The sequence below is a fragment of the Symphalangus syndactylus genome, chromosome 9 (assembly GCF_028878055.3).
Source record: "Symphalangus syndactylus isolate Jambi chromosome 9, NHGRI_mSymSyn1-v2.1_pri, whole genome shotgun sequence".
NCBI classification, from domain to species: Eukaryota; Metazoa; Chordata; class Mammalia; order Primates; family Hylobatidae; genus Symphalangus; species Symphalangus syndactylus.
The window spans coordinates 54984021-55000936 of NC_072431.2; the positions used below are offsets into that span (position 1 = coordinate 54984021).

A 16916-nucleotide genomic window follows, 5' to 3' on the forward strand; every position below is an offset into this window, starting at 1 on the left:
CCAGGGCTGGACAGGAGGCAAGGAGGGTGAGCGGGGACATGGCAGGGCTGAGCTAATGCTCAGCTGACTCCATGAGAAGGGATGTGGCCCTCACATGGGGGGTACTGGACAGCACCCTCTACCTGCCTTCACCAACCACGGAGAACACCCGGGGCACACACGGGGCAGGGGAGGCACTCAGGGTCACCTGTCTCCCTAAGGAGGCCCACTCCTCCCCCAGAAAGCCAGGGGGGAAAAGCTGCTCATCACCCAGGGTGGCAGAAACATCTCCCCCAGCAGCTGGGCTGCCTGGCAGGGCCACCAGGCCTCTGTCCCAGCTACCTTAAGAGGCTCTTTCAATGGGCCAGCTTCAGAACCATCCAGTGCACCGCAGGGGCCTGGCCTGGGAAAGGATTTCTCAGCCTGACTTTCCAGAGACTGAGGGTGAGAAAGTTAGGCAGCAACAGAACAAAACCCCTGCCACGAGATGGGTCTGCTGCTGCCTCATCTGAGTAGGTGTAAGAGGGGAGGAGAGGTGCCCTCAACACTCACTGCAGTGGCACATGGGTTCTGGATGGGGGGACAGCATCTTGGGACTCACAGCTGTGGCAGTGCCTCTGCGGGCCATGGTCCCAGCGCCCCCACCCTGAGCAATGCTTCCCAAGCCTGCAAGTGCAGCCCCCTCTGCCCTTGGCCCAACCGTGGGACCCTCCAGGGAGATGCTCTCAGCTGCCTTGCTCCCCAGGGGTTGGCTCCGAGGAGAGGCCCAGGTGTGAGCAGCAGGGCCCTGGCCTATGCCATGGACAAGGCAGAACGGCTGCCATTGGTGGCCTGGGGGATGCGAGGGGAGGGGCAGTTCACATCACAGCTCTCTCTGAACTCTACCATTTGGGACTTCATCTTTATTACGGATCCATCCACTCTTCCAGGAGCAGTGGCCCTTCTAGGAAAAGGGTGGGAAGAAAACCAGCCTACTCTTCAACCTGACTTAGGATGCAATGGTACAGCCACCAGCCTTGGGGGACGGGTAGGGGAGGGTTCTCCATCCACACTCCTACCCCAAACGGGCTTTGTGCTGCTCAATGGGGATTCGGGGCCATCAGAAGCGATGTCGTGGCTGGGGGCCGAAGTGCATGGGCAGGTTGTGCTCCAGGGGCATGTGGACGGGACCGAAGTCATAGTTGACCCGCACATTGGGCAGAGGGGGCACGTACGGGGCTGGGATAGGCCCCATGTTGAGTGGGAAGTTATTGAACATAGGCCGCACAGGAGGCAGGGGGAAGGGTGGGTGCGCGAAGGCGTAGGGTGGCATCTGTGGCTGTGGCAGGTTCTGCGGAACGGGCCTCGGGAGGGCCTCCACCCTCTGCACCTTCTCCACAGGCTTCTCCAGCGGGGGTCCAATGCGTTTGAAGGTGTTCTCTGAAAGGGATGTGGGGATTAGTGGAGAAAAACATTAAACCAACCTCGATGGAATCTAGCCTGGGACCAGGGCAGTGACCTCTGGACACAGGAGTGGCTCCACATGCTGATCAAAGCACTAAACGTGGACACCCCCCAAATGCCACTACAAGAAACCAAGGACAAATCTGTACTTCCATCAGTGTCTTGCTCCAGTGGCACCTTGGAAGGTGGCATGTCCACCCACCCAGCCAGGCATCCTTCAGAGCCAGGGCCTTGACGGGCCACCTCAGTGACTCAGTTACTTTTTTTTTTTTTTTTTAAATAGACGGGGTTTTGCCATGTTGCCTGGGCTGGTCTCAAACTCCTGGGCTCAAGTGATCCCCCTGCCTCGCCCTCCCAGAGTGCTGGGATTGCAGATGTGAGCCACTGCACTTAGTGCACTTAGCCTTTTTTTTTTTTTAAGAAAAACAGATGGGGTCTTGCTATTTTGCCCAGGCTAGCCCCAACCTCCTGGGCTCAAGTGATACTCTCACCTCTGCCTCCTGAGGAGCTGGGATCGCAGATGTGTGCCAACACGCCTGGCTTCACTGCTTTTCAGCCTCGGAAGGGTCGGCTGGGCCTACTTTTCTTTAGCCAGGTGCGGCTTGTTTGATTCCTGAGCTCAAACCCACCCCTTGGGACTTCCTCACCATCAAGGAGATGCCAACACTATATTCAAGGCTTTGAAGGCCTTTCCACAGGCCTGAGATGTGGCCGCGTGGGTGGAGTCAGGTCTATAGCCACCTGAGGGGCAGCACCCCCTCCTCTCCTGTGCTGGGTTGAGTGCCAGGACACCCAGTGAGGCCAGCAGGAGCCTGCATGGCCTGTGGTCCTCTGCTCCCTTGGCAGTGCTGTGCTGCAGGGCGGGGCTGCTGCTCTGTCATGGGGGCCTGGGGAAGGGCACTTGCCTCCATTCTTTCTTTTCTGTTCCTCTTCAGCCTCCTTCTGGATTTCCTCAATAAGCTTCTCATCATCTTCCTAAAACGCAAGCAATGAGAAGGATGAACCTGTAGCTTCATGCAGTGCTGAGGCCCTGTGGGACAGTGGGGAGGCCGCCTGTTGCTGGTGGCCGTGGAACAAGCCCGAAGCCTGCTGCTGGCCAGTGGGGCCTGGGCTGCACACCGTTCCTTCCTATTTCCCTGAAGGCCTCCTTCATCAGCCTGATGGTGTTCCACAAGGAGGCCATCCACAAGGCTGGGCAGAGGGGTCTGTGCATGGCAGACAGCTGTCTGGTGAGGTGGGGGGATGGAGGGCCTCCATGCACTGAGCTGCATACAAGTGGTGGATATGAGAAGGGTTTGGAGAGGGCTGGGTCTGAGTGGGCAGAGCCCAAAAAGTTTCAGCTCCCAAGTCCACAAGCACTGGGCATGGCAGCCTGTCTGCAGAGCCTGAAGAAGTCTTGCAGATGTCCTCAACTGAGATGGACAAATGTCCAGTCAGGCCCTGCCTAGCCCCCAAGGCTGGCCTTGGCTCCTGGGCCAGGCCTCGGGGAGAGGAGGAAGGTGCGACAGTGAGGATGGTCCCCCTTGGACCTTGCCGTCTCTTCTCCCAAACCCCATGCTTGGTAGGCCCGAAATAACAAACACAATTCACACTTGGGTTATCCAAGCCTCAGACAGGAACCGAAGAGGCACTGTGAGTGCAGGCAGATGTGGGATGTGCTGGGAAACTCAGGGGCCACGCTGGGCAAGCCCCAGAGGTTGGGTTTTTGCCACATGCAGCTCCCACACCCCCACCTGCCAGCAGACACCATGGTGGGAGGACTGGGCTGCTGCCTCAGGACAGACCACCCGTGATGCCTGCTTCATGAGTGGCACTGACCTGAACCCCCCTCCTCAGTGACCCACAAAGCAGCTTTTCAGTTTGTGGGACTGAAAGAAGACTAAGCTGGCTGCAGGGCCAAGGGGCTGAGGTGTGGGCCTGAGAGGGCTGAGGCTCACAAGCAGCAGAGTGGGAATACCGTGGCAAACCCCAAACACACCAACTGCCGGCTCAGCACGCAGGAAAGAGAGAGTTGTCTATAGGAGGGCTCAGTTCCCTGAGGTCCTCCAGGAGTTGACAGCAGCCGAGCTGGGGAGAAGGATGGGGAGGGATGGTGGTCCCCGATATCGTGAGAGGATTAGCAAGTCCCAACAATGCAAGCAGTCTAATGAAAGCACATTTATTTTCCTAGACACGGCGTCAGAGCCTAACCATCTGGCCAATTTCTTTGCTGTGGGTTGGAATATTAATAATGATCACTTTGGATATTTTCATGCCGATCTGATGACACCCAGAGCAGCAACTGGAAGGAATACAATCCTTGGCCCAGCAGAAGACGGGCAGCCCCATCGAGGGCTAAGCAACGGACAGTTTGCAGGTTTACTTACTCGGTTATTAATGTCACAGCCAAGACAGAAATGAGTGATTTCTCCATACAATTGTTTGTGAACCCCAAGGATTCTGGAGTTAGGAATTTCCTTCACTAAACGTGCACTGAATGCCTACTCTGTGCTAGACACTGTTTTAAGTTTACTGGTTAAACTTCAGATCAACAATGAAACAGAAAGGCAGATGGACTGAGTAAGTAGTTAGATAACACATTCCCTTGGTTTGGCAGATGAAAGATTCTTAGAATAGAGTCCCCGGAGACTGGTTCTGTCTGCAGCAGTGGATGACACTATTAAATTCTCCTACATTCTCTAGGCCTCAGATGCCAAGTGATGGGTTTGGACTAAAAGGTCTCATAAGCTTCTTTCCAACTCTGACACTTGGGCATTCTTAAGATACTCAAGTCTGTTTTCAGCAGAAGCAGCCTCCTTGCTGCTGCCTGGCCAGGTGTTCTGAGTAAGGCATGGAGAGAGGAGAGGTGACAAAGTTCCCATCATGCATTTCAAGAGTTGCAAAGTGCCCAAGCACACCACAGAATCCTATGTCTGGAAGGAATCCTGAGGGAGCTGTCTCTCTCCGGGGTTAACACATAAGAATTCTCTATCAAAACCCTGAGATGAGGTCATCTAGCCTCTTTGTGAACACTCCACAAGGGGGAACTTACTACCCTCAACATAATCACTAAGTGAGTCAACATGAAGGGCTCCAGTAACTCAAGAGGGTTGGGTGGGCAGTTTGAAGGCCTCCATGTGAATATCAAGATAGATTCTATCAACTCTCTAGACTGGGAGCTGGCAAGCCTCTTCATTTTGGAGCCAGTGGCAGGCCTAAGAAAAAAGATGAAAAAAAAAAAAGAAAAAAAGAAACAAACCAAAAAACCCCAACAAATTAAGGGAAGTGATCCAGAAAACTGGTGGGAGGATCACCTGGGCCCAGGAGTTTGAGACCAGCCTGGGCAACAAAGTGAGATCCCATTTCTACAAAAAATACAAAAATTAGCCAGGCATGGTGGTTTGAGCCTGTAGTACCAGCTACTCGGGAGGCTGAGGCAGGAGAATCACTTGAACCTGGGAAGTGGAGGTTGCAGTGAGCCGAGATCGCGCCACTGCACTACAGCCTGGCAACGGAGGGAGACTCTGTCTTAAAAAAAAAAAAAAAGACTAACCACTAACCCCCTTTTTTTCCTCAGACTCTCCCCTGATAAAACACGAGGGACGAGAGGCTCTCTTTTGGGGAGAAGAGCTCTGGCCCCCTGTGGCACTGCTGAGGCTGAGAGCATGCAGGCCACTGCCTGATTTTTAACACTAAGCTTCTGTGATAAATCCCAGTGCTCCTGAATAAATCCTATTTCAGAACTCCCTCAGGAGGGTCTGAGGCACCTGCACAGGAGCGCAAGCCCAGGTTTCTGATACAGATCGGCTGGGTCTGGAGGACAGTGCAGATAGAACCTTCTCAGCCTGCCATTCAGAGTTCTTCCTGGAGAGGAAGAGGGAGCCTCAGAGTCCCAAGGAAATAAAAGTGTCGCATCCTCACCCTCTGAAGACAGCCACCCCGGAGCCTTTCTTCCGATCCCTCCCTCTGCTCTGATCACTCTCCTGGTTGGCAAGTGGAACAAGACCATTTGCCCTTGAGTCCTGTCTTGGGAGTCAAACCCTTAAGAGTCTAAAGACAGTCTGGTTTGTATTTCACCCAAAATGATGGCACTCAGCTACAATGACCTACAATTTTATCATAAATCATGAGCGAACTGTCAGTTATATCTAGATATGGGTTAGGTGTTTCAGATTTCAACTGTCTCCAACTGGCTAGAGTCACAGGACACTGTGCTTAGTACAGTAACTTTAATAAAACTTAAAGTTTTTTTCTTTTTTAAAATAAAAAAATTACACTTTTAGCTAATATGTTAGACTCTAAGGGGAAGATTTCTTTCCTTTTCTTTGAGACAGTGTCTTGCTCTGCTGTCCAGGCTGGGGTGCAGTGGCAACATCTTGGCTCACTGCAGCCTTCACCTCCTGGGCTCAAGAGATCCTCCTGCCTTAGCCTCTTGGTAGCTCAGACTGCAGGCGCCCACTAACACATCCAACTTTTTTTTTTTTTTTTTGTAGAAATGGGGTTTCGCCATGTTGCTCAGGCTAGTCTTGAACTCCTGGGCTCAAGCGATGCACCCAACCTTGGTCTCCCCAAAATGTTGGGATTACAGGCATGAGCCATCACACCCAGTTGGAAGATTTCTTTCTTAATTTGGGGTGGAAGTTCCTTCCACAATCAGTTTCTCTGAAGCATTTGAAATTCCTCAAGTCAAGAGTGAAGACAGGCCAGGTGCAGTTGGCTCATGCCTGTAATCCCAGCACCTTGGGAGTTCAAGGTGGGTGGATGACTTGAGGCCAGGATGACTAGAGACCAATGTGGCTAACACGGCAAAACCCCATCTCTACTAAAAATACAAAAAATTAGCCAGGTGTGGTGGTGTGTGCTTGTAATCCCAGCTACTCTGGAAGCTGAGGCAGAATTGCCTGAAGCTGCAGGTGGAGGTTGCAGTGAGCAGAGATGGCGCCACTGCACTCCAGCCTGGGGAACAGAGCCAGACTCTGTCTCAAAAAAAAAAAAAAAAAAAAAAAAAAAAAAGTGAAGACAATTCCAGTGCTTTGGGAGGCTGAGGCAGCAGGATCGCTTGAGGCTAGGATTTTCATACCAGCAAGGGCAGCACAGTGAGAACCCAGCTCTACAAAATTTTAAAAATTAGCCAGGTGTGGCTATTGGGGGGCTATTTGGGGGGCTGAGGTGGGAGGATCACTTGAGCCCAGGAGGTTGAGGCCGCAGTGAGCTATGATTGTGCCATTGTACTCCAGCCCGGGCAACAGTGGAAGATCCTGTCTCAGAAAAAAAAAAAGGGGGAAGATAACTGAATTGTAAACTTAAAAATGGCAAATTTTATCTTTTTTTTTTTTTTTTTTTTGAGATGGAGTTTTACTCTTGTTGCCCAGGCTGGAGTGCAATGGCACGATCTCGGCTCACCGCAACCTCCACCTCCTGGGTTCAAGTGATTCTCCTGCCTCAGCCTCCCTAGTAGCTGGGATTATAGGCATATGCCACCACGCCTGGCTAATTTTATATTTTTAGTAGAGACGGTGTTTCTCCATGTTGGTCAGGCTGGTCTCGAACTCCCGACCTCAGGTGATCTGCCCGCCTCGGCCTCCCAAAGTGCTGGGATTATAGGCGTGAGTCACCGCGCCCGGCCTTAAAATGGCAAATTTTATCTTATGCTTCACCACATTAAAAAGACGGAGGGGCCAGAAGCGGTGGGTCACGCCTGTAATCCCAGCACTTTGGGAGGCCGAGGCAGGCGGATCACGAGGTCAGGAGTTTGAGACTGGCCTGGCCAATATGGTGAAACCTTGTCTCTACTAAAAATACAAAAATTGCCCGGGCGCGGTGGCTCAAGCCTGTAATCCTAGCACTTTGGGAGGCTGAGGTGGGCGGATCACGAGGTCAGGAGTTCGAGACCATCCTGGCCAACATAGTGAAACTCTGTCTCTACTAAAAATAAATAAAAAAAAAAATCAGCAGGGCGTGGTAGTGGGCGCCTGTAGTCCCAGCTACTCCGGAGGCTGAGGCAGGGGAATGGCGTGAACCCGGGAGGCGGAGCTTGCAGTGAGCCAAGATGGTGCCACTGCACTCCAGCCTGGGGGACAGAGCCAGACTCTGTCTCAAAAAAAAAAAAAAAAATAAAAATAAAAATAAATAAATAAATAAATAAGTAAAAAATAAAAATACAAAAATTAGCTGGGCGCAGTGGCAGGCATCTGTAATCTCAACTACTCGGGAGGCTGAGGCAGGAGAATCACTTGAACCTGGGAGGCGGAGGCTGCAGTTAGCCGAGATGGTGCCACTGCACTCCAGCCTGGGTGACAGAGCAAGACTCTGTCTCAAAAAAAAAAAAAAAAAAAGGGGAAGGGAGGGTTTAGGATTGATTTTGAGGTTAAACATGAGGCCTAGTCCCTCATCAGATACTTCCTGGACTTGGGCTAAGTGACAGATGGGGTACTGAGTCCCTTCTGGAGTAAAGTCCCTCAGGAAACATTCCAGGCATACGAGCATTACCACCCTGTGAAGAGGACACTTGGAAAAAGGCCACGCTGCAAATCTAGGACACACCTAGGCTGCTGGGAGAGGGGAAAAATAGAAGGAAAGAGGATGAGGAGGAGCCAGGGGCTGAGCTGGATTGCAGCACAACTGTCCTGCCCTCTCTGGGGCTGAGTCACAAACAGGAAACCCTGGAGGTAGAGCTGCCTGGATGGCAGGGTGAACTCATTTTAAAGCAGTGCTGGCTTCTTCAAGAGAGGCCGCTGGCGTCACGGGAAGAACTACAACTCTGGGGCTCCAGACCTGGCTTGAGTGCATATGTAGCTCTACCCCCACTACCTAACCTGGAACCCACTCCTTTCCAAAACAGGTTAGGGTGAGAAGCCAATCATCTCTTACATTTTTTTTTTTTTTTTTTTTTCTCGAGACAGGGTCTTGCTCAGCCCAGGGTGGAGTGCAACGGCGTGATTATAGCTCACTGCAGCCTTGAACTCCTGGGCTCAAGTGATCTTCTCACCTCAGGCCCCCCGAGTAGGTGGGACTACAGGTGTGTATCACCATACCCAGCTAATTTTTAATTTTTCTTATAGAGACGGTGGCGGAGGGGGAGTTCTCACTGTGTTGCCCAGGCAGGTCTTGAACTCCTGAGCTCAGGCAATTCACCCACCTCCGCCTCCCAAAGTGTAGGGATTACAGGTGTGAACCACCGCACCTGGTCTGATCACTCTTATAAAGTGCCAAGCACAGTGACAACAACAGTATTTAACATGCACTGAGAGATTACTATGCACCAGCCCCTGTCTACACACCTCACATGGACCTCAATTTCACCACAGCTCCCTGAGTCAGGCATTATGAACTGATTACCACGTTGCAGATGAGGAAACCCTGGCACAGCGAGGTTGCGACCCAGGCAGTCTAGTCTCAAAGCCTGAGCTGTTAACCACATAAACCCCCGGGTTTCTGAATCGGAACTTCTGGCAAACCTGACTGGGGGCCTGAGAACACCGCTGTCGGGCTGGGGAGCGTGTGTCAGAGGCAACTGTTCTAAGTTGTGCTTTATTCTAGAAAGAGTACAGAAACACAAGAGGGTTCCTTCTGAGAAGGGCAGAATTCTGAAACCTCCTTTCTCCCCTTACAAGACATAATAGGGCAAAACAAAATAAAACACTTCTACTCAAGGAAACAAACAGCCAAAAAGCAGAGCAAGGGGCTATGTGTGTTTTGGAAATTTTTAGGGAACAATCCTCCTTTTCTCAGGCTCAGCTTACCCAGAAGTGCATGTGCCATCCCCTGAAACAGCCCACTTGTCGGCCTCTGGTCCCCGGCACTTGGCCTTTGGAATGAAAGCCAGTAGATTCCTCTTGCCCAGAGTGGGAGTGGGGAGCTTGGGAAAGCTCATAACCCTCATCTCTTGATCCAGAATCTAAGCTGCACATGGGGGCCCAGCACTGAGGTGAGAGGCTGTAGTGCCTCCCTGGGTCACTGGTCTCCAGTGGCCTCTGACCAGGTGCTGTTCTCAGCTCACTGGTTTTGGTCCATCTCAAAGGCGGAAGCGAATGCTTCAAGACTTCCTTGCCTGACATGTTTTCTCCTGACGCTGCCAAGTTACTTGAATCCCATGGGGGTCCCCTGAAATTTTCTCTTTCTGTCCTCTTCTTGTCACAAAAAACTCAGGGATTTGGTTCTCATCAACATAAAAAAAAAATGCCACTATTTCTTTTCCTTATACATACTGATTAAAACAATCATGGGAAACGTTGAACAAAACAATACAGCTAAAATCAGCCATAATTCCTCACCAGAGATCAATCCTGGGAACATTCTGATATCTTTTCCATTGGCTGCTTTTATATCCACACTTCACTGTCAAGCCCACTCAGATTCCATTGTAGAAGGTCACACTCTGCCCCCACGAGGTCCTGCTGCCTTGAACGGATTGCTTAGTTCACACCCCCTTCTCCACGCCATGGGAGGCTGGCAAGGATTTCATAAGAGGACCCTGAGGCTCAGAAGATGCAGAGAGTGGCTGGACCACCAAGGTGGGCAGTGTGCTGAGGCCAGGGCAGGAGGTCTGAACTTGTAGGTTCCAAGGATGGCCAGCAGTTCTCAACTCTGCATGGCTCAGGCTGGGTTGCTGGGCTCCCCCTGGACAGGGGTCTATAGAGGTTCACCTGAACCTATTTGAGATCTGAGTTCCTGTTCATGCCGTTTGCCCTGGCCAGTGGGGGCAGGAAGGGCTGCTGGCTGCGTCTGTAGTTGCTGCCACAGATCCCATGACAGACCATGGTGCAGCCCCTCGAGGGCTGCAGTCTCTGTGCCTCATCCTTGGTTTCTGGCACAGAACTTAAGAAGGACCCAGCTGGCCTGAATGAGTTCTCTGTCTGCTCTCCTTCTGGCCCCTCCTAATCCCAGTGAAAACTTTCAAAGGAATCTTCAGCACAGCTCCTTTCTGATGAGCAAGGCCAGGCTGAGGTGAGAGGGAGTGGATGCTGATCAGTGACCAAGGTGTCCCTGGATCAGCAAGGGCTCAAAAGAACAAGCGTAATGATGCGTCAGGTCAGGGTAGAAGTGAGCCCTCCAATCACCTGATGTCAGGAGTTCGAGACCAGCCTGGCCAACATGGCGAAACCCCATCTCTACTAAAAATACAAAAATTAGCCAGGCGTAGTGGTGGGTGCCTGTATAATTCCAGCTACTTGGGAGGCTGAGGCAGCAGAATCGCTTGAACCCGGGAGACACAGGTTGCAGTGAGCCAAGATCATGCCACTGCATTCCAGCCTGGGTGACAAGAGCAAAACTCCATCTCCAAAAAACAAAACGAAGCCCTCCAGTGCCCCATCGCTACTCCAGAAGGTATACCTATGGACCACAGTGGGATCCAATGAGTACCATGACGAAGCACGTGAATGGCACCACAGTGGGCAGTGCACCCCAAATGCAGTGTCAAGGACAAAGGGTCAAAGCAGGGAGTGAAACGGGAGTCTCACCCACCCAGCAGAACTGGAAGAGCACTTTCTTTTTTTTTTTTTGAGACACAGTCGTGCTCTATCGCCCAGGCTGGAGTGCAGTGGTGCGTGATCTCTGCTCACTGCAACCTCCGCCTCCCAGGTTCAAGCGATTCTCCTGCCTCAGCCTCCCAAGTAGCTGGGAGTACAGGCGTCCGCCCCACACCCAGCTAATTTTTGTAGTTTTAGTAGGGACGGGGTTTCACCATATTGGCCAGGCTGGTCTCGAACTCCTGACCTTGTGATCTGCCCGCCTTGGCCTCCCAAAGTGCTGGGATTACAGGTGTGAGCCACTGCGCCCAGCTGGAAGAGCACTTTAAAAAAAGAAGTAAGGCCGGGTGTGGTGGCTCATGCCTGTAATCCCAGCAATTTGGGAGGCCTAGGCAGGTGGATCATTTGAGGTCAGGAGTTCGAGACCAGTCTGATCAACACGGTGAAACCCCGTCTCTACTAAAATATGAAAATTAGCTGGGCCTGGTAGTGTGCAGCTGTAATCCCAGCTACTCAGGAGGCTGAGGCAGGAGAATCACTTGAACCCAGTAGGTTCAGGCTGCAGTGAGCCGAGATCAGATCACTGCACTCCAGCCTGGGCGACAGAGGGAGACTCCCTCTCAAAAAAAGAAAAAAAAAAAGAAAAGAAATAAGCGGACTGCATTTTAACAGGGAGGGAGGGAGATTTGTTTCCTTTCTTTGAATTCCTTTGAGCTCAGCAGGGCACAGAAAGAACTAAGCCCAACACAGAAGACTCTGGCTTGCTGCCTGCTGCATGCAGGTAGGGTGGGTGGGGAGGGGAGGAAGCCGCAGCAAGAGTTTGGGGGGATGGCAAGGACCCAGCCTCTCCAGAAACGTGCTGCAGTCGAAGACGGGAAGTGAGGTAGAATTTACCAGAGAGGTTTTAATTAAGAAGAGAGAAACAAAACATACACAAAAATCCTCCCTTAGCTTGTCCCTCAGCAACTAAGTCCCACAGTTCTGTCCACACAGCAGGGTATAGACAGGAGAAAATGAAGAAGGAGAAACTATGAGTGATTAAAAAGGGGAAAAGACTCAATTTGTTTTCACAAATCAGATATGAACAGTAATCACCAGCCACAGGCTGACTGTTCCCAAAATAACTGAGCGCTTGGCACAAAACTATTCTTGCCAAAGCCTTTATGGTCCTTTTGAGCCTGTTTTCTCAACACTTCTGGTCACCAGGGCTGGCTGTCCACGTGCCTGCTGGCCAGCCTCCTGTGACCATGGGGGAAGAATGGGTGGCTTTTCTTCTTCGTTGCACTTTTCCTCCCCTTAGAAAGGTGATTGGGGGCCGGGCGCGGTGGCTCACGCTTGTAATCCCAGCACTTTGGGAGGCCGAGGCGGGCGGATCATGAGGTCAGGAGATCGAGACCACGGTGAAACCCAGTCTCTACTAAAAATATAAAAAAAATTAGCCGGGTGCGGTGGCGGGCGCCTGTAGTCCCAGCTACTCGGAGAGGCTGAGGCAGGAGAATGGCGTGAACCCGGGAGGCAGAGCTTGCAGTGAGCCGAGATCGCGCCACTGCACTCCAGCCTGGGCGACAGAGCGAGACTCCGTCTCAAAAAAAAAAAAAAAAAAGAAAGGTGATTGGGAATTGCAAGTCGACTGCTGCTTCCCCTCTGAGATTCTGGGGGTGGGTTGGGGCTGGGATCCAGGTCATGTGTGGCCACAGCTGTTGTTAATAAACTTGCAATGATTTCATGAAAGGCTTCCAAAGAGCTTAAGATTTAGTTTCAAATTATTCCCAGATCAGCCACAGATCCCCTGAGCAACGGCGGACCCTTAGCCCCCACCCCTTGCTGTCCCCAGCAACAGGAAGTTGGGGGAGGGAGCAGCAGAGCTTGGAGCGGCACATGCTTCGCAGCTGTGGCCGGGAAGGGCAGGGAGGCAGGACAGTGTGCTGGGGAGGAGCAGAGACTTCACTGGCTCAGGGCTGGCCCTGGCTTCTGCAGCCACCTCCTCAGGTCAGAGAGGCTCAGCACCCAAATACCACTATCTGGAGCACTTCCCCCACAAAGACCTGGAGATGGGGGCAGAATGTGGCCATGTTTTGAGTCCCATCAGGGTCAAGTGCTCACCCAGGGGCCTGCTGGGATCTGCTGAAGAAAGGTGATTGGGAATTGCAAGTCGACTGCTGCAATAAGCACCAACAGGCCGTGTGTACTGGACTGGGCTGCCCTGCTTGGGAAAGCCCTCAGTGACATTGAAACCCTGTCTGGGACACCGTTGGAGTGGCGAAACTGCCAGGGCCCCTTTCTACTATTTGCAGCTTCATTCATCAGTGGGGAAAGAGTCTGGCCAGGTCCCCACTCCTCTGCAAGGCCTACCTGGTTCATGGGGCTCAGGGACCCTATGGGCACCTAACGACCATGTATTTGTGGCATGAGCCAGACATTGGTCAGAAGACCTGGGCTCACATCCTGGTTTCACCAAGCTAGGGATCCTGGGCTAGTGACCTACACATCATCTCCCTCATCTGCAAAATAGGAAAGCCGTGCCTCCCGGCCCCATGCAGTAAAAATCACACTGCATAGCATGCTCACATGGTGTTGGCTGTGTGGCTATTAAGAGGAGGATGAAGAAACCGAGGTCAGTTTTGATGGCAGATCAATGATCACACCCACCCACTAACTTCATTTTTTTTTTTTTTTTTAACACACAATGATATTTATGACAGTGATGAGAAATAACAAGCCAAGGCCAGCTGTGGAAGCTGGGTGATGGGACAACCTGGGGGCTCACTTTATTCTTTTGTAGAATAAATTTTGAAGGTTAAGGAAAAAATTCTGAAGCCAAAAATCAGTTTCCAACCTAAAAGTCTAAAATACCTTTCCTTACCAGGTTTCTGCGTTTCCTCATCAATCCTCCCTTTCACAGCCTTCCTCCCTAATTCCGACAACATCATGTCCTTTCCTCCGCCACTTAAGTCAGGGTCCCAAAGGTCCCCAGGACTTTCTGCATGCCTCACCCACTAGGGAGATGCTGCGCTGGCCTGAGGGGAGAAGGGAGGCCTGGGAACACGCCGAGGACAAATGACCTGGGTGGAAACCCAGGCTACCATTTACTGGCCACAGTCTTAAGCAAGTAAAACTAGGATGATACATCTGCCTTCGAGCACTGCTACAGAACTGAATGTATTAACATCCATAAATGCTCAGTCCACTGCTGGTTTGGAAAAATGAGTGTCTCTTAACCAAATGGCTAGGCGATAATTGTACCAAATTAAACTGGCTGTAAAAGCTCTAGGGTTTTATTTGAACTGGACAGGTTTCAAACTCTTACATTCAAAAGACAAAGACATTGTAGAAAACAATTCCCTGTAGCTTCTCGTAGCCAAAACCCAAGACAAACACGGACTTTGTTTTGTATTGAAGGAGAACATGCTGTCTTGAGTTTTGCCATACTCTCGAATCCAGACTGCCAGGTGCCTGTTCCTCTCACAATTTGCTCCCCACCTCAGCTACCACTCCTGTGGCCACGCAAGGCCCAGTCAGTATATTCACGTTCAGTAAAGTTCCAGGATCACTCTTCCCCTACTGCAAAATAACGTCTGTTGACTTATGTGTCAAGAGCTGGCTTTCCACTCTGCTCCCTAATCCAGAAAACTGGTTTGCTGTGACTGTTCGCTTCTGGTTTTTTGCTTCCTAAAGAAGACATCTTCTTTATAAGACTCTTAGTTGAATGCTTTTGGCTTCATTTTGGTAACTAACAGAGAAACAAAGTTGCTGTTCACCACTTGAGCTCTTACTGTGGAGTGGTAGTTCAGGTTCCCAAGCAATCCCTAGTCATTAAGGATGAAAACTCAACTTCTCTCCAAAACTATGACGGGACAACTCCCTCGCTGACAAATAAGAGATTCTTCCTGGCCCCGCTGGTTAATTAAGCCAGAGAACAGGCTTGTGTGACAGTGCATGCTTTGTTTCACTGAACTTCTGAATGGCTTTGTGTTCTCAGAAGCCCCAACAGATGCTGGGTTGGAATTCGATCAGTCTCCTGGTGAGAATCAAGGAAACGGGGCTGATCGCTGTTTTGATGGGAACGGGACAAACGGAACAGAATCTCCGGCTGTGGCTATCAGAGGAAATTGGAGGGATTTGTATTTGCCTGACCTTCCTTTCGAACTTTATTTTGAGCAAATCTAGAACCTTTCTCAGGTTAGAAGATGACGATCCAACAAGAAAACAACAAGGCAGTGCATGCTATGGCACCCAAACAAGGAAAAAGCACACAAGAAACCCACACCATCAATCCTAGGCATGGGGAGCAAAGGGAGGAGGCAGCAGAAGACACAGAACAAGGAGGAGAAGAAAGAAAAAAGCGCTGAGAATAGGCCAGACTGTTAACACCCACCCTCACGCTAATTCCCACTCTGCCCTTTGTCTCTAGAGATGAAATGCCGCCTGTGGAGCTCTTCATAGCTCCAGCTGAAAAAAAAAGAATCTATTTTTTCAAGATTCATGAAGTTCCTAGAGATGGTTGCCTCCCACTGTGCTAGCTGCCAGGGGGCTGAGGAGGTGAGTCAGCAGAAGGGCTGTGCCTGGGAATATCTGTCACGAAGAGGCACGGCCTGCCTGGTGAGCACTTCCCACTGTGGGCTGCACCTCCCGATCACCCAGCAAAAGAAGAATGACTCGGGCTTGGCTTTCTATGTACAAAAAGCCTCCCTTTCTTCCACACATCTCCTCAGTGACAGGAGGGCAGGCTAGCTAAGGGTTTCACTGGGTCACAAGCTTTGTAATCTGAGTGATTTTTAGGGGTCCCTTATCCCGGCTTCCCACCCAATGAGGAGCTTGTTCCGTGACAGAACATTCCTGAAATAGAGAACACCTGGTTACCACAGAGGGCTCACACCTTTTCAAAACCATGAGTACCTCTCAGGATTATACATTTCTTTCCCTTTTTTTGAGACATGGTCTCACTGTCACCCAGGCAGAAGTGTAGTGGCGCAGTCAGGGCTCACTGCATCCCTAACGTCCCGGCTCAAGCAATCTTCTTACTTCAGCCCTGGAAGGAGCTGGGAACATAGGTGTGCATGTACCACCACCCCTGGATAACTTTTGTATTTTTTGTAGAGATGGAGTTTTGCCATGTTTCCAAGGCTGGTCTTGAACTCCTGAGACTCAAGAGATCTGCCTGCCTTGGGCTCCCAAAGTGCTGGGATTACAGGCATGAGCCACTGCACCCGGCCAAATTACGCATTTTTCTTTCTTTCAGATCAAGTCTTGTTCTGTTGTCCCGGCTGGAGTGCAGTGGCGCAATCTCGGCTCACTGCAATCTCTGCCTCCCGGGTTCAAGTGATTCTTGTGCCTCAGCCTCCCGAGCAGCTGGGAGGCCCTCCCCGCAGCAACCTGTAGTGGCTGAGCAGCAGCCCCTTGGATGGGCCCCACACCCTCTCCTTTGCCACAGTCCCCACTATGCCTTCCTGCCTCCTAGACCCAGATGTCTGGATGCTCCATCCAGACATCATTTCTTTTTTTTTTTTTTTTTTCTTGAGACAGAGTCTTGCTCTGTCGCCCAGGCTGGAGTGCAGTGGCGCAATCTCGGCTCACTGCAAGCTCCGCCTCCCGGGTTCACGCCATTCTCCTGCCTCAGCCTCTCCGAGTAGCTGGGACTACAGGCGCCCGCCACCACGCCCGGCTAATTTTTTTGTATTTTTAGTAGAGACGGGGTTTCACCGTGGCCAGACATCATTTCTGCTACCACCTGCCCCTGTGGTAACTTGGGTCTGTGACCCCAGCAATCCATGCTGTTTGTTTTCGATGTGAAAATCTTCCTGTTTCTTTTCCTCCATGTTTTAAAGTGTAGATATATATAGAATTACTTTTTGTATTATTCTAATGTAAGCATATATAAAATTTGACATATCTCCTATTTTTTGGGATATTTAAATGGTGTTTCTAAATTTATACAACTTTAAATAACTCAGTGAACAGTGTTGCAGACAGAACTTTGTGAACTTGTCCAACTGTCTCCTGAGGATAACCTCTTCTAATTAAGTGGAACTCCCAGATCAAGTACAC

General features: G+C 51.0%; 1 protein-coding gene across 12 annotated transcripts in view; it reads right to left on the reverse strand.

Annotated features, from left to right (window-relative positions):
- Window positions 1-861: 861 nt before the first annotated feature.
- LOC129489529 (E3 ubiquitin-protein ligase RNF216) overlaps window positions 862-16916 on the reverse strand; it is a 166081-nt gene continuing 150026 nt past the window's right edge. For all 12 annotated transcript variants that reach the window (XM_055292245.1, XM_055292243.1, XM_063646060.1 and 9 more), the window contains 2 exons: window positions 2328-2397; window positions 862-1398 (listed from right to left, as the gene is read on the reverse strand). In XM_055292245.1, coding sequence (XP_055148220.1) covers window positions 1079-1398; window positions 2328-2397 — 390 coding nt within the window. In that variant the 3' untranslated portion in view covers window positions 862-1078. The remainder of the gene's footprint in view (window positions 1399-2327; window positions 2398-16916) is intronic.